Consider the following 26,602-nt stretch of genomic DNA (forward strand, 5'->3'; position numbering starts at 1 on the left):
ATGAATAACATCCGAACATTAGAAGCACTTTGACTAAAATCAATCAAATTTTAATAAATCAATATTTGAAAATAATTGTATTTATTTATTTTAATAATAATTTATTTAAAAGTACCAAACCCAGCTAGATGTATATTGAAAGTGAAGATTGCATTTGATTTCACATATGCAACAAGGGCAAATTTCACCGTTACTGCGCCACTAGAAGTGCTTCTCGTTTAAGAGACATTACGCACATAACCACATTGAAAAGTAGCAATGAGGAAGTGTGAGATGAACCGCAGTCCGTTTTCACAGGGAAGTGAAATCCCCTGAATGCCACACTCTGCGGGTCATCGGTAGCTGCTTCAGCTCGGCGCTCTCTCACACCGGCGAGGACACACAGTTGCTCTGACTTACTGCTGACAGCAAACACCTGTCAGGGAGGTGTGGGAAGATGAGCTTCGGGGAGAACGTGCGTTGCCCCCAGGCACACGCAGCTGTCATTAGATTGCTGGACTCGGAGCTTCAGCTGATGGAGGTCATGAGAAAGTGGATGGGTCATCGAGCGAAGAGCGAACGTGAGTTTTCCATGCAGCTGCAGCACATGTCGGCCATGGCCGAGAAGCTGGAGCGGCCTCAGGCTGCTGCAGGACAGGAGTACGTCAGCCAGCTCAACAAGGTGAGGTCTTATGGATCATTACTGATCAGCGGATTATCCAGTCGCAGAATTATGCCCTCGCATGCGGACGCATTATTAAAAGTGCCTTTGGTGTTCTTCATCTAAATGAAGCAAACCAGCACAATACTATTGTATTTATTCATCAGTACTTCTGTAAAACTATAATATAGCTAATAAATAATATAACTAATGTTCACATCTACACGGTTATCAGACTCATGACCACTAAGTCCAACACAACCAGAACTATTTGTGTTTAATATGCTGGTTTAGTGCTACCTGTTAGGGAAATATCTATGTTTTTTGTTTGTAATTTGCTCAGGAAGCACCATGACATAAACACAACGTCAAAGTAGATAGAATAGAATACTTAAACGTTAAAAGACACTAGTTTCTATACTATCAGACCAACAATTTGACATCCCACGAGAGTATAATATCCCTGTCTTTTGTCCCCTGTCCATCAGTCATGGGGAGTCCTGGTCTCTCAGACGGACCTCCTCAGTCAGGCGATGAAGAAGCGCTCTGAGGATTTGATGGACGGTCCCATCACCAAGCTGACGCTGCTCATCAGAGACAAACGGCAGCTCCGAAAAACCTACGCAGAGCAGTGGAACCTGCTGAGGCAGGAGCTGAGCAAGGTGTGGGGCAAACACACACACACAGACACACTAACATAGGCTTTAGTATGACTTCCATTACCTTTGAACCTCAAATACAATAATTTGAGCAACAATAATTTAGAGACCCATTTGGTCTCCAAAAAAGGAAAAACACTGCAGACACACACACGTATGTATGTATGTATGTATGTATGTATGTATGTATGTATGTATGTATGTATGTCAGACATCAATTTGATTTTGACGTTTTGGCAGCTGGCAGCCAAACAAAGGTCAGATAATTCTTTCAGATAATTTCTTCTCGTGTTTGTTGATCCTCAGGTTGTGAAATGCACCATAGCCGCGGTGTCCACATCCTGTGTCGTCCTCATTGACACCGTTTTCTTACCACACCTCTCTACTGTGAATAAAGCCCACTGCTTTGCACCAGACGTTTACCATTTGTCAGTTTTTCTGCATGCAGGTGACGCAGACAGAGCTGGAGAGGCTGAAGAGCAACTACAAACAGGCAGTGAGAGATTCAGCTCAGACTAAGAGGAAGTACCAGGAGGCCACTAAAGGTCTGCACATAGCACTTTTCTCTTCAGAGCAGAATCACTTTCACATACAGTTTGGTGTAAATTTGTTATCTTGTGTGCGTGTGTGTTTTTGTCTACGTGTGTCTGCACACAGATAAAGACCGAGACAAGGCCAAGGAGCGTTACGTAAAGGCTTTGATAAAACTCCACAAGTTACATAACGAATATGTGCTGTCTGTGCGAGCGGCTCAAGTTTACCATCAGCAACACTACACTCAGATCCAGCCCGCCGTGCTCAGTGCGCTGCAGACTCTGCAAGAGGAGATGGTGCTCATACTGTAGGGTTACATCTGCTACACAACAATGTGTGTGTGCGTGTGTGTGCGTGAGAGAGTGTTTGAATGGCATTACTTTACGGGGGGTTCTTTTCACTCTACAAACAAGATGATCAAAATGGAAAGAATGCTCTTTGTACATGCTGTAAATCAGAGGTTACAGTTTGTTTTAGGCACAACCTGCATCACAGGTTCTTCATGAAATAAGACAAATATAAGAATTATTCAAACATCCAAAAGTTTAACATGAGGAAATGTTTATCTGAGGCAAGTCCCAAAGGAGATTTGCATTGTACTGATATAAACTGACTAATTCTGTTTTCCTGTGGCATCTCTGACCTCAGAAAGGATATCTTGCAGGAATATTTTGATATCTACTCCTCCCTTCATCATGAAGTGGTGCAGCTCCACAGGGAGATATCTTCTGCTCTAACAGCCATCGACCCCCAAAGAGAATATGAAAGCTTCATCCAACAGAACCGGTAAACTGAGTCAGCACTTCACAAGTCAACAATGCAACCATAAAGCTGCCACCTGCAGAGCAATGCTCCTGTGTGTTTGTGTTAACAGGTCCTTAGGAGAGGATCCTGCTTGTGCAGAGTTTGATTGCAGTCTGCTGGAAGACACCGAGCAGCTCAGACCCAGAGAGATTGAACTGAACGACCTCACGCTTGAGATGGTGAAGCACAAGTGAGAACTAACGACGCCTGCATCGACTACTTCCTGCTCCTAAAACTCCTTTAACTTCTTATTTCCTCTGACAGTTTTGTATCAATTACTTCCCCAGCTGTTTTTATTTCTCCTTCTCCCAGGCTGACCGCGGTGGAGGAGGAGCTGCTGGCTTTGGCTCGGACTCGTTGCTCGCAGCAGACCGCGGTTGAACATCTGGAGCTGGAGCTGGAGCTGTACAGCGAGTGTGAGGATGTCACAAAGAGCCAGAGGTGAGCGGTGGCTCTGTGATGTGGTATGTAGAGGTTTCAGAGGAGCTATCCAAAATAGAACACACAAACTTTGGGAGCCATGAAGACAAATGACTGAAGTTTTCCTCTGCTGGCAGTCCTTCCCTTCGGAGGAGTAACTCGAGGGGACCCCGGGGGCTACACATGTGAATTAAAATGTGGGGGTGTTGTTTAGATAAGTGGAGGTTCTGTTGCCTTTTTTTTTTTTAAAGTGAACGTTGGCATGCTGTTTGAGGGTGACCTAGTGTGACCCTCTGGAGCTGAGAATCTGTTAACTTGGGGATGATTTGACGACTGAGCACATTTACTTGAGGGGCTCCTACGCAGCACCACTCCGAGATCATGAGGAAATGAAACATTTGCAAAATAGTGAAAGGTTTAAACCTATTCAGTTTAAGACATTATGTATGTCCTACCAGTAAGAGCATTACATCTTCATTTCCTGTCAATCAATCAATAGTTTCAGCTTTATTGATTTACCCCGAACTGTCTGACTCACTGAAAACCTTTAATTATTGCCGTACAACAGTACCTGTGGAAGTGGAGAAGGGAAGCAATAGTGTCAATAGTCCTCATTATTTCATAACAGGCTGGTTTCACCTCACTGCCAGGACTCTTGATTCATTTAAAGCTTGACTGGATTCACATGCTGACAATTCACGACAAAGGCTGATTTAGCTGTCGCCAGAGCATCGACTACAGGACAGCTTCTTTAACTCTTTTTGCACAGACAGACTTCTTATTGAAGTCTCTTCCTTTTTGTGCTGCCTGTTTGTAACACTCGTGTCATTTCATTGACTCGTGGAACCCTTTGTGTTGTTGAAATACTGACGTAAGCCACTGCTGCTCTCTCCAACGTCCAGAGTCTACCATTTTAGCAAGAGACATGCAGTGGAGGATTGCCGGCAGCAGGTTGCTCTGTCGCAGGGACAGAGAGCCAAGCTGGAGGTTCAGAGGCTTCTTCTGAAGGATAAACTGGACCAGCTGGGCTCCAAAGAACCTCCGTCCGCACTGCGCCTGGGCCCAGAGTCAATTTCACTTTCGTCCAACTCAAGCAATGTATGTTTTCTGCTGGTCTTTCATTGCACTTTATTTTAATCAGGTTACTAGATGTAGCCTTCTGACCTCAGTGACCCTGTTAGTTCTCCTCTTGTGACACCAGTGTTGGTTTGGGGGAAATTTGGAATAGATGTTCATGTTCCTCAAAGGATAGTTTTTCTCAAATACCTCCATTACCAGTCAATACTTTAATATTGTACCAAAGACCTTTTAGTAGTAAATGGTGGTTCGTTAAACTAATAGTGAACCTGGTATACCTGCTGACATCAGCATATAGCACTACGCCAAAAGTGTGTCTGTAGACTTTAAGGCCATTTTGATTTCGTTAAGTTGATTTCAAAGTCAGAATTACTCAAATCTAACCCACGGGACTGTGTTTTGTGTTATTCATTGAGTAGTAAGCTAACCCATAATCAACGCTGCTTTATTTGCTACTAAATGACTCTTTGTAACTGGATCTTAAAAATAGATGTCATACAAATGAACACGTGCGTGCTGCCCTCCACCTGTGTTTCCTCTTGACAGGAATAGACAGCTAGCTAACACTTTGTCCTTCTGAGAAAAGATGAATAACAAGTCTTGCTTTTCTTGCGTTTTTACTGTTTTCACCCTGTCACTCAAACAGGATTGATAACTGGAACAGTGGCACAAAGATTGCATGACACGAGAGCTAGCATGGTTTAGATGCTACTTTTACCATAGAACATCTACAAACCTATTTTTTTTTGGCCACAACACAAAATATGTACGAATAATGTCCTAAGCTGCGCGTGAAAGAAGGATCTTTGAGGATCGGCGTGCTCTTTCTTTCCTGGTAACGTAACAACAATGAGCCACATCTGTCCACCAGGGGGCAGCACCTACTACATTTAGGTTTAGACAAGGCAGAACACCGTTGCAAGTCTTATGTGTTTGTAAATATTATTTAATATTTTTGACTGACCACAAGGTTGCGCTCTGGATCTTTTCTTTTTTCAGCACAGCCCAACTGCCTCCAAAATCTTTATGAGCGGGGTCATGAACAATCTGGGTGGACTGTTTAAACCCAAATGTGAGGTAGGCTAAACACTGAATCACAATCAATTACCAATGATCGTACAGACTAACAAAAGAAGGCTGTTTGGCATTGCGTTGTGAAGAATTTCTCTGAATATTGTCAAAGGACATTTTAAAAGCAAGGACACGTGTAGCAGTTGAAAGACACTGTGCTTCTCCTTCTTCCACCCGCCTGCTCTTAACTTTACCTGCACACTCAAACCTACTAGAGCACCATGAATCACTTCATCGTGCTTTGGGGCAAGTGCATTTACCGCTGGGCACATGATTTTTCTTTGGGGTGTTGTGCGCCTGAAAGTACTACTGAAACTCTGCCAGATCTGAAAGGCGTATAATGAACGTATCATCACCGACACACAGAGTTATCACCCAGCACCCGGACCCTCGATGGGAGAAGGCCCTGTGGAGGAAGTCCAGTATTTTCTGGACTTAAAGCCTGAATAATTTGCTATTTTTGTGAAATACTTGTTCCTCCCCAACACTTTGACGTCCTCAGAAGCATGGAACGTGGTGCAGTTAGACTTTCATGTATTACAGACTCTCCATTGAAGTAGCTCTCCAGAGTCACCCTGCAAGCCATCCACCATCACTTTGAATTTATTAATTATTCATATCAGCTTTTAAGATCCTTCTCTTCCCTGTCTCCATGTGCCGCAGCCCCTCAACATGGTGCAGGAGGTGGATCGTCCTCTTGGGCAGCAGGACTGGTACCACGGAGCCATTCCCAGACTGGAGGTCCAACAGCTGCTGACGAATGATGGAGACTTCTTAGTGAGGAAGAGTCAAGAGAAACAGGGTTACGTGCTCTCTGTGCAGTGGGACGCATCCTGCAAGCATTTTCTCATTCAGAACACGGATGTAAGTTGATCAAATGAATACAAACGCACTCGTTTGCAGAGAGTTAGAGAAGTGCATGTTACAGTAGACACGGGTTCCTCTCTCCGTGTTACATCATATTTTATTAACATGCATGGATATTTTAAATAACACTGATTATGAAACCAAATATAATAAAATGTACTGTTTCCTTCTCAAATCTAAGAGAAGACTAATTTTGTAAGTTTGCCATTTGGTCGATTTCTGTACTTTTTTTCTCCGTAGAATCTGTATCGTTTAGATGGAGAAAGCTTCCGCAGTATCCCGCTGCTGATCAGTCATCTGCTTTCCTCCCAACAACACATCACCAAGAAGTCTGACATTGTGCTGAAGAGACTTGTTCTGAAGGTACTGCAGGAACATATTAGCATATTAAAGTACTTCCCTAGTTCATCCTGTCACAGATAATCACACACGCAAATAAAGACTTCAATGACAGATTGTCTACAGATTCTCTTCCCTTTTCTTGCTTATCACTCTCATCACTCATTTTTAACCCCATTAGGACAAGTGGGTCTTGGAGCATGATGAAATTATCTTGGGACCTTTAATTGGACGGGTAGGTCAACTCTACTTCTCTAGGTAGAAATGTGAATTGTGAACCACCTGTTTTTATGTATTATCTCATATAGCACACAATAATAGGTCAACTGTGAGTCCACGTGTTTGAGTTCTTGTTTAATCCTGTAAATGGACGCAACAAGAGACCAGATCTTAAGAATTGGTTTGATCAATCAATATGGTTGCCACTTTAAATGATCATTCCACATTTCATCAAACATGTCTTGAATCAATAGTTACTATATGCCCACATGAACATTGACAGTTGTATTATTTGTTGAACTGTTTCTTTTCTTGCTGTAAACAGATAACATCTAAAAGAGATGTTGTTGCAAGTGAAGGCAAAGCTAATATAAGACTTTATCCTGACCCTGCTTTTTACTGTCTTGCTTTCCCTCTGCTGCACAGCAGCGGTGTCATTGGAAGTACAAGTTTTAGTCCCCCATCGCTCATGAAATCTGAATCACTTAAAGAAGGGTTCTGTTCAAGGCTGGTGTAGACAGGAGGAACAGTTGCAGCAATCAATACATCCTTCTTAAACCCATCCTCAGTTTTACTTGAAAAGTTGTCGTAGTGAGAATTCTTTGAGGTGGTTGGAATTGAAAATGTTAACCTTCCATGTCGTCATCCTGCGTAACCTCCTTCTTTCATCTCAAAAACATTTCCAAACTCCCTGTCAGATACATCCAAAAGAGCAGTGCTGATAAATGAGCACATAACACCAATCCTACCCACAACTGGCTCCCCATCTCATTCCGGATTGACTACAAAGTCCTAATACTCACCTGTAAATGCAGAAATGGACACGCACCTCCATACCTGCAAGAACCTATTACTCAGATCTGCAAGCAGCTCGCTCCTCCGGGTGCCCAACAGCTCCACAGCACGGCCCCCCGGGCCCTTTGCTCAGCAGCACCTCCCCCGACCACCGAAGGGAAACACTGGACGCTTTTAAAATTGACCTAAAATCCTTCTTATTCGGAAGGTGATTTTGACCATATGTTAAGTTTTTCCTATGTTATAGTTTTTACTTTGTTTTGACACAGTGTTATTGATATTTATTTGGTTAAATCACTGTGCAATGTGAATACAATTGTATACAGTTTGTTAAGGAAAACAGATGTTGTATCCAAAGCAGAGGTGTCAAGTAACAAAGTACAAATACTTAAGTAGTAATTTGGTGGATCTATACTTTACTTGAGTATTTATTGTTTTCCGGCTTGTCAACGCTCAAAAACACACAAAAAACTATCCGTATAAATCGCGCCGTCGGGATTGCGTGGATTTGATTGTGGTTGGATGAGAAGTGTAAACATTTACCATCCAGACACCTTATTGGTTTATCAGAATTACAGAAAGACATAAATTGCATTTCTATGAAAGTAGCTGCTATTCTATCGCTCCCGGTGTGCAACGCTGTTGTTCAGTTTGGTTACGGCTGCTGGGGGCAGATCGCCATGACTTGGATTAAAAAGTTGAGTGCAAAGAAACTTGCGAGCAGAAAATGTGCGCGGACCAACCCCTGCATCACACCTCAGGCTCCGGACCCACCGCATCTAATGCTTTGGCCCACTTGAGATCGAAGTGGGCAGAATCTGGCCCCAACCTAAAATGAGTTTGACACCCCTGCCTTACTGCGTTAGTAAAGACACTGTAACTAATGTTGCTGTTCGTTCTTCACAGGGTAACTTTGGAGAAGTGAACAGTGGCCGTTTATGCTCTGATAACACTCCTATAGCGGTAAAATCCTGTAAAGAGAACTTATCCCCGGAGCAAAAGAGTAAGTTCCTGATGGAAGCCAGGTCAGTACACACACACACACACACACACACACACACACACACACACACACACACACACGCACACACACACACATACACACCCCTTCTCTCTTATGTTGTCCAGGATCCTGAAGCAGTATGAGCATCCAAACATTGTGAAGCTGATTGGAGTGTGCACTCAGAAACAGCCCATCTTCATCGTCATGGAGCTTGTTGAAGGTACATTTGAGACTCTACCGTTATATCTCTCAGCTTTGAGCTTTATTTGACAATTATTTCTTCACCGCTTTGTTTCTCCATCATCACTCTGTCTTTATGTGTGTGTGTGTTTGTGCATATTTAAGGTGGGGATTTTCTCTCTTTTTTACGGCATGAGGGTAACAGTCTGAAGCCTAAAATGTTGGTCAAAATGACAGAAAACGTAGCATCCGGCATGGAGTTCCTGGAGAGCAAGAAGTGCATCCACAGGTTGGTTGATCAATAAATCAATATGCACCGTATACAATATTTGACACCAATACATATTTTAAGTACTAAATCACGAACAAGGCATTGTATAATTTAAGGGACAAGTTGATGATTTTACCATTTAAAGCAGTTGGTTTATAGTCAGATTTGTCCATTTAATTGAAGAGCTCAAGAGCAGCAACAAGCGTCCCGGGCCCAGAAAAAAGAGTCACGCATTTAATCAAAAGCAAGCCTGGACCCTGGTGATCTTTTAAGGGATGGAGGAAGCTTTTGTAGCTATTGAAAGCTGTTGTATTGTATTTTTTTTTTTGCCTCTTACTTTTGTTTACGGTCATCTCCACGGCTGGAATACTATTCCACAAAGGAGAGGTGACGAGACGGGAGCTGCTTGTACAAACAAGTTTTAAGAATAAAACATTTATTGTCTCGTTTCCCAGCGAGACAATACATTTCCCAGGTCGTTTTCCACCAGTTGAATTACTTTTGATTAGTTTTGGTTGGTAGATAAAGGTTTGGGTTTTGAAAATACCCTCATGCAATAGACTTAATTTCTAAAAACTGTGTAGTGGATTTAAAGGCACCATGAACTAAACACAGAAAAAAACATGAAGCAGAGCAGATCAGCGTGTTGGACAAGTGATGCCTTTAGTAAAATGACATAAGTCAAAAAAGGAAGTTCATTTTGCATGAAGAATGATGTTGTGTCTACAAGAACAAGTGAGGAGGAAGCTGTGTGCAGATATATTGCCATAATAATAAACACAACTACTTCCCTAATATTCATGACTTACAACTGTTCACCAAACTGAACTTCCCCTGCAGTTCTTTCCCACATGTTGATGGGGCGATTCAAAGAGAGGGTTGAAGCGTTTTCATGAATAACAGATGTCTGTGAAGAGGAAGCTTGAGACAAACTCACCTCTACATTCTTTTTTCTATCAAATTAAAAAGACAATCATTATTTCTGCTGCGCATTATTTTACTTTCATTTGGCAGAAACGTTCATATGAATCAACTTATAAGTTAAGTGCACTCAAACTCAAATGAAAAACTGCAGTTATACCAAATTGATGTCTGAGAGTGTGAGAGAACTACGGCGCAGGTATTTTACGATACAACTGAGAGCCAACGTCTTCGGCTTGAGTTTGGAACGCAGAAAAGAGCCGTCCCTGTCCTAGTAATATGACTAAAGAGCCTATTCAAAACATTCAAACATTTAGCAGCTTATTAAGAGAAAAGAGTGAAAATCCCACCAGCAGAGACCCCAGATTGAGCCATTGGTCCCCTCCCCCCTACAAACCCCTTTGCCACTGGAGACCTTGCTTGAACCGACCCCTTCTGAACTCAGCGTTCATTCGAATTTGATGTAAAAATAGCAGAACTTTTGGATGTTAATGTACTTAATATTTTCTACAGGTCCATGATGAGAAAATGCTGTCTCTTTATGCCTCGGACAGCCCTGGAGACCTTAAACCACTTTAAATCATCTGGAAAAAGAGGCACAGAGGCAATGCAAGGATGCCACATTGCCTTGTTTTATTTATGTAATGTAGGAACAAAAAAAGTGTGCTTTAAAAACATTTATCAAAAAGAAAATGAGAAGAAGCTCAGATCAGAGTGTTGTGAAAATACTCAAAACAATGCACCCTGAAAGGAATTCTGCAGAGGGGATCAGTTTGAGAGATTGTCGTGCTTTCGAGTGATAAATCACTGGAGGCTGTCGGTACTCTGGAAAAGACGTGAGGTTTTGACCCCTGGCTCATCACGGGACTCCTGTATCCCCAGCGGTGACAGATCAGAGCAGGCTGGTAGCTCTCAGGCCGCCTCGCAAGCCACACCCGAGACACGACCAGAGCGTATCTCGCTTCTTTTCCTTCTGCTATTTACAGATACAGAGCATGAATCTGTTGTGTGGCCTTTTGTTTCTTTCTATGAGCCCCTGTTATTCATTGTTGTCTTTTTAAAAGGGACCTGGCAGCAAGAAACTGTCTGGTTGCAGAGCACAACGTGCTGAAGATCAGCGACTTTGGGATGTCCCGTCAGCAGGACGACGGCGTCTACTCTACAGAGGGCGGCCTCAGGCAGATTCCTGTCAAATGGACGTCTCCTGAGGCCCTGAACTACGGTAGGCTACAGCGGTTTCTGACCTGCAGTCTCTACAAACACATCTGTTCCTCTGTGCCAGTAGTCAAAAGTGAAAAAGATGCCTTTGCTGCCCTCTGCTGGTGTTTTAGGTCGTTTCACCACAGAGAGCGACGTGTGGAGCTTTGGAGTCTTACTGTGGGAGACCTTCTCCATGGGAATGTCGCCCTACATGAGCATGACCAACCAACAGACACGAGACAACGTAGAGAAAGGTAAAATAAACCTAATAAACCAAATGTCCACTTGGTATTTTCTGGATTCCAGGTGTGCTGAGATGTCTCATTGGCTGTTTTGATTGTCTGTGGTGGGTGTCAGGATACCGGATGCCCGCTCCGCACAGCTGCCCCGTGGAAATCTCCAGGATCATGAGCAGCTGCTGGCAATACGACCCCAAAAATAGACCTTCTTTCAAGAAACTTAGGGCTGAGCTCACTGCCATATATAACAAGATGACATAAGAGTCAAAAGAGACAAGCCTGCTCGTTGGACATGTGCTGTAAACTAAGTAAACTTCCTTCTGTCAGTTTCTTTTTTTTTGTAATAATGAATGTCCCTTCATTGTCCCTAGAAATGGAAATGGAAACCAAACAGGGGTTTCAATCTGAGACATCAGACCAGATTCTGTCAGCACAGACATTGGTCAGCAAGGTCCCCATTAGCGCCGCCTCGGGGGCCGTTTGTGTGTCCTTGTGTTGCCTCAGACTGCAGACCCCCCTCTGGGGGATTTCAGTAGTGTAACTCAAAAGGAAGCATTGTGGTGTAACTCAACTGCCGGCGATTACACAAAACTACCTAAAATAAAAGAGGGTTCTATTTGAGCTTAGAGATGCTTTAATCAATATTTTTGATGAGATCCCATCTCCCACCAAAACAGTTGGCAAAGTACTCAAACATTTCTGGAGTGACAAAACTTCAAACTAGATATCTGTCCACATTTGTCTTTGATGTCACTCAGGCTCCTTTCCTGAACCTTGCTAAGTGGTTTGTGGCTTGACTTCTCTGTCAAGACAGAATTTCATTCAGAGTGGAATTTTACAACCTGGCCTCGTCCGAATTCAAGTCATAAAAGTGTATCTTGAGCGTCACAGTTGAGCTCATGACCACTGACCAAGCTTTGGTAATTGGGGAGTTCAGGTACAGTTTCCTTTCTGTGACCAAGGTAAAAAAAACTATTCAAGTTGATATACTGTAGGAACAAAAGTAAAGCAGAAAGAAAGGGACTGAATTTTCATTTGTGAAGTGACATTTTTAAAGAAAAGATTTTTGGATTGTTATGGAAAGTCATAAAAATGATTTTAATTTGTCACAAATGTTTTCAACAACCCCAAACTGGTGGAGGAAGACCACTGCATTCAGCAGAGAAATAATTTATTCAAAACAAAGAAAACCTATGAGGGTTTCAAATTCTTAGAATGGGAAGCATGTTTTCCATGTTTGACAGTGGGTGAACCTTTCAACTTTGGAATTGTCGACATTCAGTTCAAAGCACAGGTCACACTCTATGAAAAGGGTGAAAACACCCTTTTCATAGAGTGTGACAGGTTAATCCCCTAAACCTTCTGCATTTCTGCCCCTTGTACATAAAGCCTCTTTGAAAATGGCATCTGGAGAAGCTCAATCTTCAAATGCCGCAACAGGTTGTGGTGCGGACCAAGAACACAAGCATATAGATCTGCAAGAATTTAGTCTCGAAGTGTCCAATGCACGGTCTCATTTTTTTGCAATGTTTTGTAGATGAAATAGATTTTATTTGGAAGTTAAAAGGGCTAACCCAATCAAAGGTAACTCTGAGATTCCTAAAAATGTGACCTGATGCTGGATGAGTAAATGTATTTTTGGATATGAGTTTAATTGCACCTTACAGCATTGTCTCTCAAACTGTGCGACAGACCCTCTAGTGGGTTGCAGTGGTACTACAGGGGGTCGCATGAGGAAATTCAGTTTTCAACCATCTTCAGTTCTTAAGTTGTTTGAGTGGGACTGTTGATAAGTGACAAGAGACACACCTCACTTTGGCAATATCATCAGAGAAAATAGTTTTACTAAGTGCCTTACTGAATGCTGAATGTTGGCATATCATTGTCACATAATTAAGACTATTAGCACATAATTAAGACTCACTCAGGAAACCGTGTGGTCTAGGTTTCTACTTGTTATGTACATTTGTAAGTTGGTAGTGTGATTGAACTTTTCTGTTTGTAGTTCTGCAGAAAGTAAGCTTAAGAAGCAATTGAATTTGAAAGTTCAGGATCTTTGCACTGAGAATTTTCATGTTTTTATTCTCTGTAGGATTCTTTTTAAATGGACTTTTATTCTTTTATTTCAAGAACTTTATTGAGAACTTCTCACGTACGTACTGCTGCTGTCTCTGAAAACTAAATACAGATCCAAGCTCAACATTGAGAATGAATTGAGGGTAACCATATCAAGTCTGCAACCCTGTTTGGAAAATCCGGCACATTGCAGCCACTAATACTACTGAGATACTCATACATATCTGCACTGATTTGGTGTTGTTATGCACAGGTTATACATGCAAAAACCTTAATTACAGCCACAATTAACTATTTTCAGCTCATTTGCATTGTTCTTACAAGATTGCGGTACCTTTTATTTGTTTTTCTGTGATTGAGCAATCCGGTTTACTTGAAAGTGATTGTCAATACATTTCAGAGAAACATATGAAATGTTGTGTGACATTTTTCTAGTACTAAAAAGTCTCCTGATTATTCATTTGACTTGTGTACAATGAAGGATGTTCATTATTTAGAATATTTGTATGGATGTTTATGAATGATTTATTTAAATTGGATCAGACATGTTTGAATAGATCAACAGTTTTACTTTGAGGGCAAGCTTTTTGCTTTTTGCTGGCTCTCAACCTCTTCGACTCCTTTTTCACGTTGGTTTTTCAAGTAAGCCAATGAGATTAGAATTCTTTACTTCATGCACACACCAAACAAGCGGCGGGAGTTTATCTCTATGCATTTTGAGGGACGGCACACCTGTTGCACCCGAGAAAACCGGTGGAGAACCGAGCCAGAACCAACTTCCAACAGGAATATCTTATACTCATCATGAACAAATATATGAGTGCATCACACCGTTGTATTTGCTACAATCTGCACAAAGATGTTTGAAAATACTCAAACAACTGATAATATATAAAATGATTGCAGGAAATGTGCTTGTGCACATTTTTCAGCGTAGCAAGAGGCTACAACAGGCTAACAAAGGAAAAGACATGCCAAGCTGACACTGACATAAGTGTCATTTCTCTCAGAAAAACCTTGCCAAAACCACAGCAAGAATAACGACAGCATCCAACATATTGATCATAAAAGCCACATACCTTTGAGGTTTTGAATGAAATTCATATTTTTCTGGTAGATAAGTCCTTGTATGAGCACCAACAATTTCAGTGCTTTCTGCCAGGTTTGGGCTCCACTAATTCAGGCTCCTGAGAGGCTAAGGAAGCTCTTATTCATTTTCACAACATTAGTTGGATCTAATAGGTTGAATAGGAAAAAGTGGTTGAAAGGCGTGAATCGACAGATGAGCCAGTTCACATTCTTCATTATTAGACAGAAAGGCCTGAACAAAAACCTCTTCTGGAATCAACGTGAAAATTTCCATGATTCCCGTGAACACACTTTAGTTTAGACGGGTACCTCCATGTTTAAGAGGACTTACAGGGCTGTTAGTGACTTTTTTCAGGCAATTCTCAAAATTGAAAGTTTTTTTTGTGTATTATATTGATTTATTTCTTCACCAGTAACATATAAACAGGGGTTCCCCTTTATCCCCATTGAAAAATTGTCCAGAGGAACAAAGTAGTTGCAGTTATTACACATTTTATCAAGGCATTTTGGAAACAGCAACCATGAAACAGCCTCAATGAGCCACAGGTTAAAACCTCCCAAAACCAATGTAATCTAATAATGAGATGAACGCAGTACTGAGGCTAATAACAAGATCCAAATGACCATTAAAGGACCTACAATTACTTCATCAATTTTGAGATGGATGAAAACTATATATATTCAGAATACAGGCTCGGGGCGTTAAATACTGTCAGATAAAATTGTATGTTTTGTTTTTCAGGCTGGATGTGAAAGACGAAGAACAGGGCATACAAATGAGGAATGATTTAGTTAATGGTTTGGGTTGATTAATAGACTTGAGTCATGAAAATAAATCTGGAGGGGGACCATGGCTGAGCCAGAAATAATAATTAAAATTGTTGTTTGGTCACTCAATAAAAAAAAAAAATTGACAGTGTGAAGAGAACGTCAGACCATCAAAACCTAACCCTAAACCTTGAGTAACATCTGTTCATCAAAACAAGGCAAGTGACATTGTTAAGTGACACTTACATGTCTCCTCAAAGCATCTGTGTGGGTGTGTAATGTCATAAAGAGGTTACCTTGAAAAGAGAACCTCATACTACCTCTTTGCAGAAACCGATCTAAATATTGTTGGCTCAGCTCTGCTGGAAGATTTTTAATTTTTTTTCAATTGTTCGAGCCTAATGTGAAATGGAAAAGTTTCATCATCACGGATAATCCTACTCATATTACAGTGATAAGACATTTCAGACCTACATTTATTTTAAATGAATCCTACCAATAATGTAAACCAGAGTATTCTCAGCGCAAAGGGGCTGAACTTTCAAACTAAATTGCTTCCTAACTTTATTTAATGAAAGTTTTTTTCAGAACTACAAACAGAAAAACAAGTGTCAATCACGTTACCAACTTATATACGAACAAAACAAGTACAAATCCAGCCCGCACAAATTCCTGAGTGAGCCTTAATAATGTGACACGGATATGCCAACAAACACTCAGTACGGCACTCTGTAAAGTAGAAGTATTTGCTTAGATGATATTGCCAAAGTGAGGTGTGGCTCTCATCGCTCATCACCCACCCTGCTGAGGCTAGTTTAGCACTTGCTTAGCACGTGGTTTGTAATTTTACCACCTTACTGGTCTAACATGTTCTGTAGCTATTAGTTGTCACCTGATGTCTAGGTGTGTGTATTTGTCTATTTGATTCCATGGTAACAAATCAAAAATCAGAGTCAGTAAATAGACCTAAGAAACCTACATGCATTTAACCCATACAGTTTGGCATTGAGTTGATGAGTTTGAAAATAATTCAATCCATTTATTACTTAATTTGTGTCTCAAACTGCATACTGATAGATGGTTTCCATTCTACTTATATATGCATGATCTTTTAGCATTTGTTGATCAGTCATGTTACTTTTTCAGAGGCCATTTCTTTCTGAAAATATATGTAAGTGTTAGAGCTTTAAAATGGAAAACAACACACAAATAAAGGACAGAACAGCAAAAACAACAAATACAACAATAACACAATGCGTTCTATAAAACTAAAGCAGGTCCAATAAAGAATGTAAATGGTCACAATAATGCATGTTACCAGTGTGACCACAAATACCTTTGCATTTATTGTTTAGCTGACGCTGTTATGCAAAGGGACGCTAAGTGCATAAGTGCATTGAATCAAGAGGGTGCAGACCCAGCACAACAAGAATCAAGGAAGTACAACTTTGTAGAGAAAGCCAAACTACAAAGTGCTTTAAGTAAGTGCCATCATAAGTGCTAACTGGTTCAGGTGTAGTTGATTTGTGGAAAACCCTGAAGTTAATATATTGCAAATGGTAATTCATGTTTTGTATTCTTTCTATTAAACAGAAAATAAATTGTGGAGAAAAGAATTCCAAAGGATTATTTCACTCAAGGGTAAAAAAACCACAAAAATGTACAGAATGTTATAAAAACATAATCACACATTCGTTAAACATGATTTAATTGAAAGTTGCGGATTGAAAATACCTGAAATGGCTGTTTACAGCATTGATATAGTCACATGGGTCCATTGTTTCTTGAAGTCACCTGTGTGGCTAATTGAGGCCTTTAAAGCAAATGGCATGTTCCTGAACTTGGAGTCTCATGACGGACCGCGTGAGTAACAAAGAACAATGACACACACACCACGTGTGTGCCGCCTGCAGATCACACACGGGGATGTGGGGTTATCTGAGTGTCAGATCGTCTAAAGAGTGCAAAACAATTGTCTGTCTCCAAGAGGCAGGTGACTGTCTTATGATTACGAATCAGTTCAGCATCTGGTTGCCTGTGCTGATATGTTCTAGTTTGGAAATCCTTTCCTGTTAGTCACACTCCTTTAGCGGCTCCTAACTGTCAGGCAGATAAACACTCCTCAAATAATTGTTTCTGAAACTGTGTTGTAGTGATTAGTTTGACCTGAATGTATCTACAGATGCCCAATTCAACCTTGTGCTGCAAATAAGATGGTATATGCTAGAATATAACAGAACTATTGCAACAGAACAACAAAAGTCCTTTATTTGTGTAGGGTGAGAAAGCCTTTTTTGGGAATTAAAAGTTGTTTTAGAAAACTAAACATAACATATACAAAGGATTCTGCAATAGGATCAGCTTGTATTACATCAGTATCTGAATCAGAAGATATTTATTGCCACATATGTTAGAGGAATTTTACTTGGTCCTTTGGTGCAAGAATAAAATATAAGATGAAAATAAGATGAAAATATACAAGCAGGAATTAACAGTATCTCTTCCGTTAGATAAGTACGTTAAGGCTCAAACAATGAATGACGGAAGAAAAGCTTTGAGGTGTGAATAGCTTCCGTGCCCTGATCGGTGTCTCACTAACCTGTGGATTGATAAGTGCTCATAATCTCACTTGGGGCATCACTCCAGGCATCAGTGCAGCTAGGCCGGCGCATACCACAACATGTGACAGGAAACATCGCTGAAATGCCTCCATCGGATAAGATCTTAAACCACCGCTTAGCCCGTCCGTCACATGTTCAACCTCCAGGGCTAAAGTGTTATTACACAGCATCGCGTGTTTTAAGTTGAACAATCAACATTTTAACCGTTTCAACTGTACACATATTCCTCCCAAAAATACAAAACGGCCCGATCACTCAGCTGTTGACATGTTGTGTTGTTGAACAGCGGCCTCGCCTCGCTGTGTTCTTTTATCTAACGTGCACGTTAGATGGCAGGGCTTCTGAAGAAAGAAGAATTTCAACTTGAATTTTTTGGAAACAAATTGCACAAGTTAAGTACGGGACTCGGCACTTGGTTTACTGTGACCAATTGTTTGTGGTGGGTAAATCTGTATTGGGAAAGCTCATTAGCAGAAGAAAAAATTATATGTATATATGTATTTTTTAAAGAAAACATATTTCTGCTATATAAAGTCATGCTCATTTGTCAGATCTGAGTTCCTGCTCTTATTTATTTTAATTCTTCTGATTCAAATAAATAAGGTAAATATCCCTTTTCAAACTGGTAGCATTGGGTGGCCATGTATGACTGTAGATTAGGGTTAGGGGTGGGTTTTTATTAGCACTAACTTGTATTCAATTATATTTTGTTTTATTGAGCAAAGTCAATGTTTTTTGGTTCCTAGTGTGCTGGACTGTTACCGGTTCAATTAAAAACCAGGAAATCTGTAATTAAACTACACAAGACCAAAACATTGGCAACATCCTAAAAACACGAGATAATGAGGTGTTACTGAATCTCTATTTTGAGAAGAAGTCTGACAAACCAGTTCAACCCCACATCCTATTAACAAACAAATGTTTCTCAGCAGTTCTGTCAGAATAAAAAAAAGTCTTCTTTTATAATGAAATGCTTCTTCAAAAATGAATACTGAAGGTTTCAGTGAAAATAAATTGAACAAAACCTGCGTACATTTACTGCTAAACGAGCATAAGCTCTTGCAAGAATTGGTAGAAGTATAGTGGAAAGGTGTTCAACAACAACATTTTTTTCCCCCCAGTTTTCCAATTCCTTTTAACACACTGTGTCATCTGATCATGTTCAAATACACACCATTCAGATCACAACTTTAGTAGTGATGTGCAACGTACATTTTGTGCTTTGACCTGCATCATATCTATAAAACATTAATGGTTATTTTATCTCCCGCTGGCCCGTTTATTAGAATGCTTTCTTGCTTTGGCCTGGCTGTGGAAACACAAAGAGGCAGGCACAGTAGGGAGTGGTTTACCTGCTAAGGTGTGTCCACCCCCTAAATGTGAGATCTGAACAGGAGCACAACCCCTTTAACGGACCATATGCATGTATATATATAAATATGCCTGCTAAGAAGATGCTGGAAGCCACAGCAGAGAGGGGCCCTGATCACAGCATCATTCCAATAAAGCTGTCAACATGGGGAACTGTGCCGATTGCATGAGACGTGTTTTCTGCCCGCCAAAGAATACCAACGTCCGTATCAGCCTGCCGGCTGTCTGCTTCGTATGGCAGATTGCAATGATCGTACTGTTTGGAGTTTTCATCCGGTACGATGCAGAATCTGACATACGACTTTGGCTGCAGCTCAAACACACCAACAACATCACCAGCGACATCGACAATGACTTCTACTTCAGATACCCCAGTAAGTACAGAAATTGTGTGTGAAGAACTGTATCTTTCAACAACGTGTTAAACATCTAAATGCAGGTGTGGTTTTTATGATCCCGTGTCAGTAATGCTGGCAATGCACCAACAGTTTGTAATTAATGGATCTATAAATACGCACCTTGCACCCGGAACCGTTTAAAACTGGATTGTAGCTATTTTACTCCAATGCTTGTGAAACTGTTTTTGGTTTGTGTCATCATCATGAGTTATTATATACTTTTACTGTGCAAAAGGCAAACTCAATTTTTTGAGTCCCTCTCCGAGGCTATGGCAATTTGACCCTATAAGCACCTGCATTTACAGTTACATGTTGTAGGTTTTGCATTAAGTTCTCCATCTGCAAAGATATACTAAAGACAGTAATCAACCATGCAAATATTAATTATAAATCCAAACTTGGAGAAGCTGCATTTAACATTCAGAGCATTAACAAAAAAGTCAACAATTATTTGCTCTGTAAATACATAAATGTACTAATGTCTTTGAGCAGAGAATGACATCAGCCTCCCTTACAGTGAATTGTTGTGTGAGCAAGTCTTGAACTTTGGAAAATAGAACATGTATTTAAAATAAATATAAAGCAATGAAAAGTATTTTTACTTACTTTTTTTATTTTCATTCTTCACTTTTTAAATGTTTAAATACATGAGGTCTTTCTCAGTTTTAGATTTGAATGTTATTTTTTCAGCTTCAGACGTGATTTACAGCCTCCCCAGCTGTGCTGGTGCGGTTGCTCTATGCAAATGCTCTATGTGCTTAAAGCTTGACATGATGTGAGCCTTCATAGATCAGACAGCTCATCACACCAAGAATGTAGAGAGGCTTACACGACACACACACACATTTTTATTTGTTCTAACAGACAAACACAGACCAATCTGGTACAACTGGTCTGGCTAATGTTGGGAAAAACCACAAGCCACAGGGTTCACCTTGTTTAGGCTGTTCCAAACATCCACAATAAAACCCCACGGAGAGGGGTGATAAAGGTTGAATGAGGGGTTTATGAGGGTAACGGCCAACACTCACACAGTCAAACAAATGTGTGAAGAACAAAAGAAAAGAACTTGAGTGGGAAGTTTAAACCGTGCAAACAATCAGGCAGAAGACTCGTCTTCCTGCTCGTCCTTAGCTACCTTCAATTAAAGATGCTCTCTGAAACAAGCTGCCGGATGACTCAAGGTCCATTACATGTCCAAATATGTGGGTGTGTGTGCGTGTGCAAGTGTTTCTGTTATTAATATTTTTATATTTTGGGGATGTTTTCTTTTGGGTGGGGGGGGGGGGTGGAGCGGACTGGCATGCATACTATGTGGAAGTGAAAAACTTTAGAGTAGGGTCCAAAACAGCTCGCTCAACAGAACTTTGTCAATGTCATAAATTGTCTTGACGCCAATCCAGAATATGGTGTATAGTAAGTGTGGAAACACACACACTTGTCACTTTGATTAAACTGTGTTGATCCTCCTCTCTCCAGGCTTCCAGGATGTCCATGTCATGATCTTTGTTGGATTTGGTTTCCTCATGACCTTCCTGAAACGCTACAGCTTTGGCGGTGTGGGCTTCAACTTCCTGATCGGTGCCTTTGGTTTGCAGTGGGCTCTTCTCATGCAAGGCTGGTTCCACGCGCTAGACCCAGACACCGGAAAGATCTCAATCGGAATAGAAGGGTAAGTCTTTCCAAACTAACATTTAAACTGGACAGATGCAGGAATGTTGACAGGTGGGTCATGTCAGTGAATAATGAAAACAAACCCATTTTGAAACCTGACAAGAATCGTTATGTTTAGAGATCAACAGATTCTTTTGTCACGGCTTTCACCATATCAGAACTGCCTTGTAGCATCCTTGAGACAAAGCATTCCTGTCGTGGCACGGCCTTGTACAATCAGTTAAATGAATATTTGATTGTTTGATTGTCAAAATGTCCACTCACTTTGACCTTTTTCTTGGTATTTTTTTCCCCCACAGTCTGATCAACGCTGACTTCTGCGTAGCCGCCTCTCTGATTGCCTACGGTGCCCTTCTGGGTAAAGTAAGCCCCGTGCAGCTGATGGTTGTCACCTTGTTTGGCGTCACACTGTTTGCTGTGGAGGAATACATAATCCTCGACCTCCTTCATGTGAGTCTTACAGACGCAATCATCCCACAGGAAGCTTTATCATCGTTCAATGAGGGAGAATATTCACTGTAACATTGTGATTATCTTTTTTGTGCTGCTCATTCTCACAGTGCCGGGACGCTGGGGGCTCAATGGTCATTCACTGCTTCGGAGGGTACTACGGTTTAACCATCTCCTGGATTCTCTACCGACCAAAGCTAAACCAAAGCAAACGCCTCCAAGGATCCGTCTACCACTCGGATGTATTTGCTATGATTGGTAAAGGATTTATTTTGCTGATTTTGTGTTTACTTTAGGACGTGGTTCTTTTGGAACATAGTCATTAACATAGTATAGTGTTTTCCTTCATTCATCATTGTCAAACACCTGTATATATACTGTATATATTAATCAGACTGGTTTTAATGACTTTCTCCTACCTCACAGGTACACTATTCCTGTGGATGTTCTGGCCAAGTTTCAACTCGGCCATCACAGACCACGGCTCTGGACAGCACAGAACAGCCATCAACACTTACATCGCCCTCGCCTCCTCTGTGCTCACCACCGTGGCCATCTCCAGCGCGTCTGAGAAGAGAGGAAAACTGGACATGGTAATGCTGGTTCACTGAAAACAGATCTGCGACCTGTCCTTTATGCGTTTCTCATGTCTGACCAGCTGCTTTGCCTGACAGGTGCACATCCAGAACGCCACTCTGGCAGGTGGTGTTGCCATGGGAACTGCAGCGGAGTTCATGATCACTCCTTATGGTGCACTAATCGTGGGTTTCTGCACTGGAATCATCTCCACTTTTGGCTACCTGTTTGTCTCGGTGAGCCTCCAGTCTTTTACCCTAGAACTTTTATTCTGACAGAGCTGGTGAATTCTGTGCGGTAGCTTAGATGGACAGTTGAAGAAAAGAGGGCGTGCCCTGAAAAGGAGAACTAGGTTGTGGTTTGTGTAAAACAATTGGATTATAAGAAAGTGATGACAGACCTATGGGGCACCAAGTAGGCTACTTTCCAAATGAGATGTAAAATAGAAACTGGTTCAAGGTGTTACGACACACTTCAAAAGTTAGCAGGTGCTGATGACTCCGTACTTGACACGGAGTTTTGAGCTTTAATAACCTGAAAAGTTACACAGAAACTAAACATAATGAGGTTTTAAAAGCAGATTATGTCACACTTTAGAGGATTTCAAAATGCATTTAGTCCTTTTTAGACATACACTTTACTCATCAGTAATTCATTCATGATTGTTTTCCTCATTCTCAGCCTTTCTTGGAGAAATACCTAAAAATCCAGGATACATGTGGTGTACACAACCTGCACGCTCTACCAGGGATGCTCGGCGGCTTCATAGGGGCCATTGTTGCTGCAGCCGCCACTGAAGAGGTCTACAGCAGGGAGGGGTGAGTTACTGCCACACACAGACACGCACAAACAACCAGACATCCAGAAAACCTGATCATTGTTGACTCAAAGATAATGAATGAAACCACTAACTGACGTGGAAACACACGCCCAGATATCAGGCATAGTTGTCATCTGATCATGCAGATCAAGCACTGATTTGCAGGATTACAAAGTTTGTTTTTCCCTCCAGGTTGATAGAGACGTTTGACTTTGAAGGGGAATTTGCAGACAGAACAGTAGGAACTCAGGGAGGCTTCCAGGCGGCCGGCGTGTGTGTGGCTATTGCATTTGCAGTTGTTGGTGGAGCGGCTGTTGGTGGGTATATAACATGTGTTGAGTATTACTGTAAGGCAAGTCAAACCAGTTATAAGGTTTGACCAGGAATCTGTTTCAATGTTTATTTTAAAGTGACCAGAAGAATGATGACTTAGATATTTCTCGAGCACTTCAAATGTATTTTACTATTAGTGAACACTACATTTTTTCACTGTTTTACTAAAGTACCTGTTTAGCAGCACAGGAATAGTCAATGAGTAAATTATATTATCTGAAGTGCAAAATCAATTTTAATTACAACAACAACTGCATAAGAAAAATGTAAAATGTGTAAAGTCTAAGTGCTTTTTTGCCTGTGTTTAAAGGTCTCATTTTGAGGTTGCCTATCTGGGGCGACCCCGCTGATGACAACTGCTTTGATGATGAAGTGTACTGGGAGGTAAGGGGGCTTTCCTATCACTAGATGGTGGTCCTGCAAAGTATGAAATAACATAGATGGATATCTGCCTGGCGATCTGACCCCATTCATTGGTTTCAGGTTCCTGAGGATGACGAGGGCATCCTTCCAGTTTTGGAGTACAACAATCACATGACACACAAGCGGCAAGACATGTAAGTTCACTCACACTAAGACGACATCATTCAGTCCTTACTCTCTGGAAATGTATTTAAATTTTTTTAAAGTATTAAAGATTTTTTTCTTCTTCCCAACAGATCCGAGTCAAACTTCTCTGTGGAACAAAGTTAGAAAATCGCTCAAATCCCTTTGAATTTGAATTTGAGTTGTGAAACGATCCACCTTATAAACAATGTGCATCTTCACAAAGAAAGGAACACACTGATCCTCTGGCTCTCTTCTCTCGTGCCTTTTACACCCGTAAATAGTTTGGTGAATGATTGGAAGGTTCACGTTATGATGGTAGTAATCACATTTCTCATGAATGGTTTTATTTTGGAGGAATTTTAAAATACTTTCTCTTTTGTTTCGGTAAAAACCTCAAATGCTTAATAACTGTAAAATATCAGGTTCTGAATCCATTTGACTTGATGGGAGGTTGAAGACTCTTTGTCAATGCTGTGTAAGTTGATTATAATGCACAGAAGAACTGAGAAAACTTTTGTACAGTTTTATCTTAAATAACCATAGAACGTGATGCCTTTTGGCTATTGATGTTTTTAATTCTATTTCTCAATAATGACGACTGTTTAAGAATAATCAAACGTATTTATGCAGCCAAATTATACAATTTTTGAGCTTTATGTATTAGTATATACTATATTATATCTTTTAAGTGATGTATAGGTTTTTGTAAACTGTGTGTACATATGGTTTAATCTTGTGTATTATTGTGTGTCATAACTTGCTAGTTGCTTTCAGTAAGTACTGTGACTATGATACAATTTCAAGCAATTTGTTTGCTGTATTGTTGAGTTGGGCTACCTTCAATACACTATGTGTGATTGCATGTGACAATCTTCTTGTTGTCTAAATTTTGACGTTCATAAATCACAATTGGAATTAAAACAATAACCGTATTTAATTGTCTTCACCCTTACTTTTGTTCAGCACCTGAACCTGCAATACAGCCATTTAATTACTAGCATTCTTAAATAGTCTCCTATGTTGTCCTAAGTTTACTTTACTCTTTAACATTCCTCTCTGGCCCTTTGGTTAACCAGTCGTGGCTCCAAACTTAACAACACAGCATTTTAACTATAAAGTTTAGTTTGAGATAACTTGTTTATTTACAGTAAGTTGAATGAAATGTAGCATCCTTTTAACCCAAAAATAGTTGCATAGCTGCAGAGAAGTCTCCGGCTCTTTGGCAAAGAGAGTTCACTATAGCAACGAAAATTACAACAAACAAAACAAAACAACAATTTCCTAAAGTCCAAAAGTGATGAGAGAATATTCTTTTCATCTGTAATGCGCGAGGACAAGTACAGGACGTCATATTATTTCAGTTTTGAAACATCTAATCCCTCAAATACTAGAGGATTATGCCAAAACATAGAAATAGGGATGGATCAGTGTAAACAAATGGGATGGAAGTTTAAACTAATGCAACAAACTTATATCTGGGATTTGGGGGGGGGGGGGGGGGGGGTGGGGTGGAATCGTGATATTTGTTTCAACAAATTTGCCACTTGATTTCAAAGTAATTTCCCCCTTATTTTAAACATACATTGTGAAATATTTTCATAACATGATAAATAAGCTGTGTGTTCAGTGGCCCTTTAAAAAGTTCCCTGCACTATTGACCTGTCTGACTGGCATTTTCAATTGACTAAATCCATTCCAGTTTACAGGCATGACAAACATTGGCAGTGTAGCTAATCCAATTTGCCTCAGGCATTGACTCTTAGACACACACGCTTTTAGAAAGTATCACAGAAAGTCCTACACCTGTTTGTGACTTTGCAGCTGCTGCTAGCTACACATTATCTCCTGCAAAACCAAGAAATCTACTTAACCCTTTCACGTATAGAGGTTACTACATTGGACATCTTTTCAAATGTCGCTTTCTTGTAATTGCATGGGTTTTGATGGCATTGTTAAGCACAAGCCACTACAGTGGATGCTATTGCATCGTCCCATACACTGCCACCCAGTGGCAATCATAGATACATTTCTCAAAACCAAAATGGCTGACAGTCAGCAACACCAAGAAATCAATATCTTGCCAATACCTCTATTCAAAAAAATCCTTGCAAGTATAAACATTTTGGCGCTATTGAGTAAAATCTAAGGAATCATATAAGTCATAAATTCTACAGACTCAAGCATGTCAAGATGGATTTCAAACCAAGAGTTAATTTTTTTGCATCTATGTTAACTCTTAATGAAGAAGGAAATTTTGCGGAAAAAAGAGATGTGGAAACTTATGACATTGACAGATACTCTACACCCGTAAATATTTCTGCTCTTGCCATAGAAAATATAATAGTTGACAATCTTCTTTCTGTCATGGCAAACAGTAAATACGCCTCCTCTTATTAAGAAACACTTCTTCTTGCGGCAAAAGGAGCAGCTGTTTTTTTGCATAAAGTTGTGGCAGGTCTGGAGAGCGACTCAATCAACACGTCCAATAGTGTTCGGCCCAAACAGTCGGCCAGTGGGATGGTGACCACAACTGGTGTGAAACAGATGGCACTATCTGCTGTTGTTTAACCCTCCCTGTCTGTGCGGATTGCCGTGTAGCTCTGCTGGTTTAACTGCTTCTGCTTTACTCCGTTTTTAC

General features: G+C 40.7%; 2 protein-coding genes across 2 annotated transcripts; both read left to right on the forward strand.

Moving 5' to 3' along the window:
• The first annotated feature begins 421 nt into the window (after nt 1–421).
• fes (FES proto-oncogene, tyrosine kinase) lies at nt 422–11,954 on the forward strand. Its single transcript, XM_037481455.2, has 18 exons — nt 422–661; nt 1,129–1,302; nt 1,748–1,844; nt 1,957–2,140; nt 2,482–2,619; nt 2,708–2,827; nt 2,950–3,078; nt 3,960–4,155; nt 5,134–5,211; nt 5,869–6,069; nt 6,313–6,435; nt 6,593–6,646; nt 8,332–8,450; nt 8,554–8,648; nt 8,774–8,897; nt 10,865–11,022; nt 11,132–11,254; nt 11,358–11,954. The coding sequence occupies exons 1-18, from the start codon at nt 437–439 to the stop codon at nt 11,498–11,500; spliced, it is 2,481 nt and encodes an 826-aa protein (XP_037337352.2). The 5' UTR covers nt 422–436; the 3' UTR covers nt 11,501–11,954.
• Nucleotides 11,955–19,247: 7,293 nt separating this feature from the next.
• Nucleotides 19,248–24,888, forward strand: rhcga (Rh family, C glycoprotein a). The gene is made up of 11 exons (XM_037456868.2): nt 19,248–19,538; nt 21,042–21,234; nt 21,536–21,686; nt 21,797–21,944; nt 22,113–22,279; nt 22,361–22,498; nt 22,944–23,080; nt 23,275–23,399; nt 23,726–23,799; nt 23,899–23,972; nt 24,075–24,888. Exons 1-11 carry the CDS (start codon nt 19,310–19,312, stop codon nt 24,106–24,108), a joined length of 1,470 nt encoding a protein of 489 aa, XP_037312765.2. The 5' UTR covers nt 19,248–19,309; the 3' UTR covers nt 24,109–24,888.
• Nucleotides 24,889–26,602: the final 1,714 nt, after the last annotated feature.

Source organism: Pungitius pungitius, chromosome 4 (genome assembly GCF_949316345.1).
Source record: "Pungitius pungitius chromosome 4, fPunPun2.1, whole genome shotgun sequence".
NCBI lineage: Eukaryota > Metazoa > Chordata > Actinopteri > Perciformes > Gasterosteidae > Pungitius > Pungitius pungitius.

What these genes read in the sequence shown, in the direction of transcription:
- fes (XM_037481455.2), top strand. Translation starts at nt 437, where the DNA reads ATGAGCTTCGGGGAGAACGTGCGTTGCCCCCAGGCACACGCAGCTGTC. An exon ending in CTTGAGATGGTGAAGCACAA is followed by an intron (nt 2,828 to 2,949) that starts GTGAGAACTAAC and finishes TCCTTCTCCCAG; the next exon opens with GCTGACCGCGGTGGAGGAGG. An exon ending in GATGTCACAAAGAGCCAGAG is followed by an intron (nt 3,079 to 3,959) that starts GTGAGCGGTGGC and finishes TCCAACGTCCAG; the next exon opens with AGTCTACCATTTTAGCAAGA.
- rhcga (XM_037456868.2), top strand. Translation starts at nt 19,310, where the DNA reads ATGGGGAACTGTGCCGATTGCATGAGACGTGTTTTCTGCCCGCCAAAG. An exon ending in CTTCTACTTCAGATACCCCA is followed by an intron (nt 19,539 to 21,041) that starts GTAAGTACAGAA and finishes TCCTCTCTCCAG; the next exon opens with GCTTCCAGGATGTCCATGTC. An exon ending in ATGATGAAGTGTACTGGGAG is followed by an intron (nt 23,800 to 23,898) that starts GTAAGGGGGCTT and finishes CATTGGTTTCAG; the next exon opens with GTTCCTGAGGATGACGAGGG.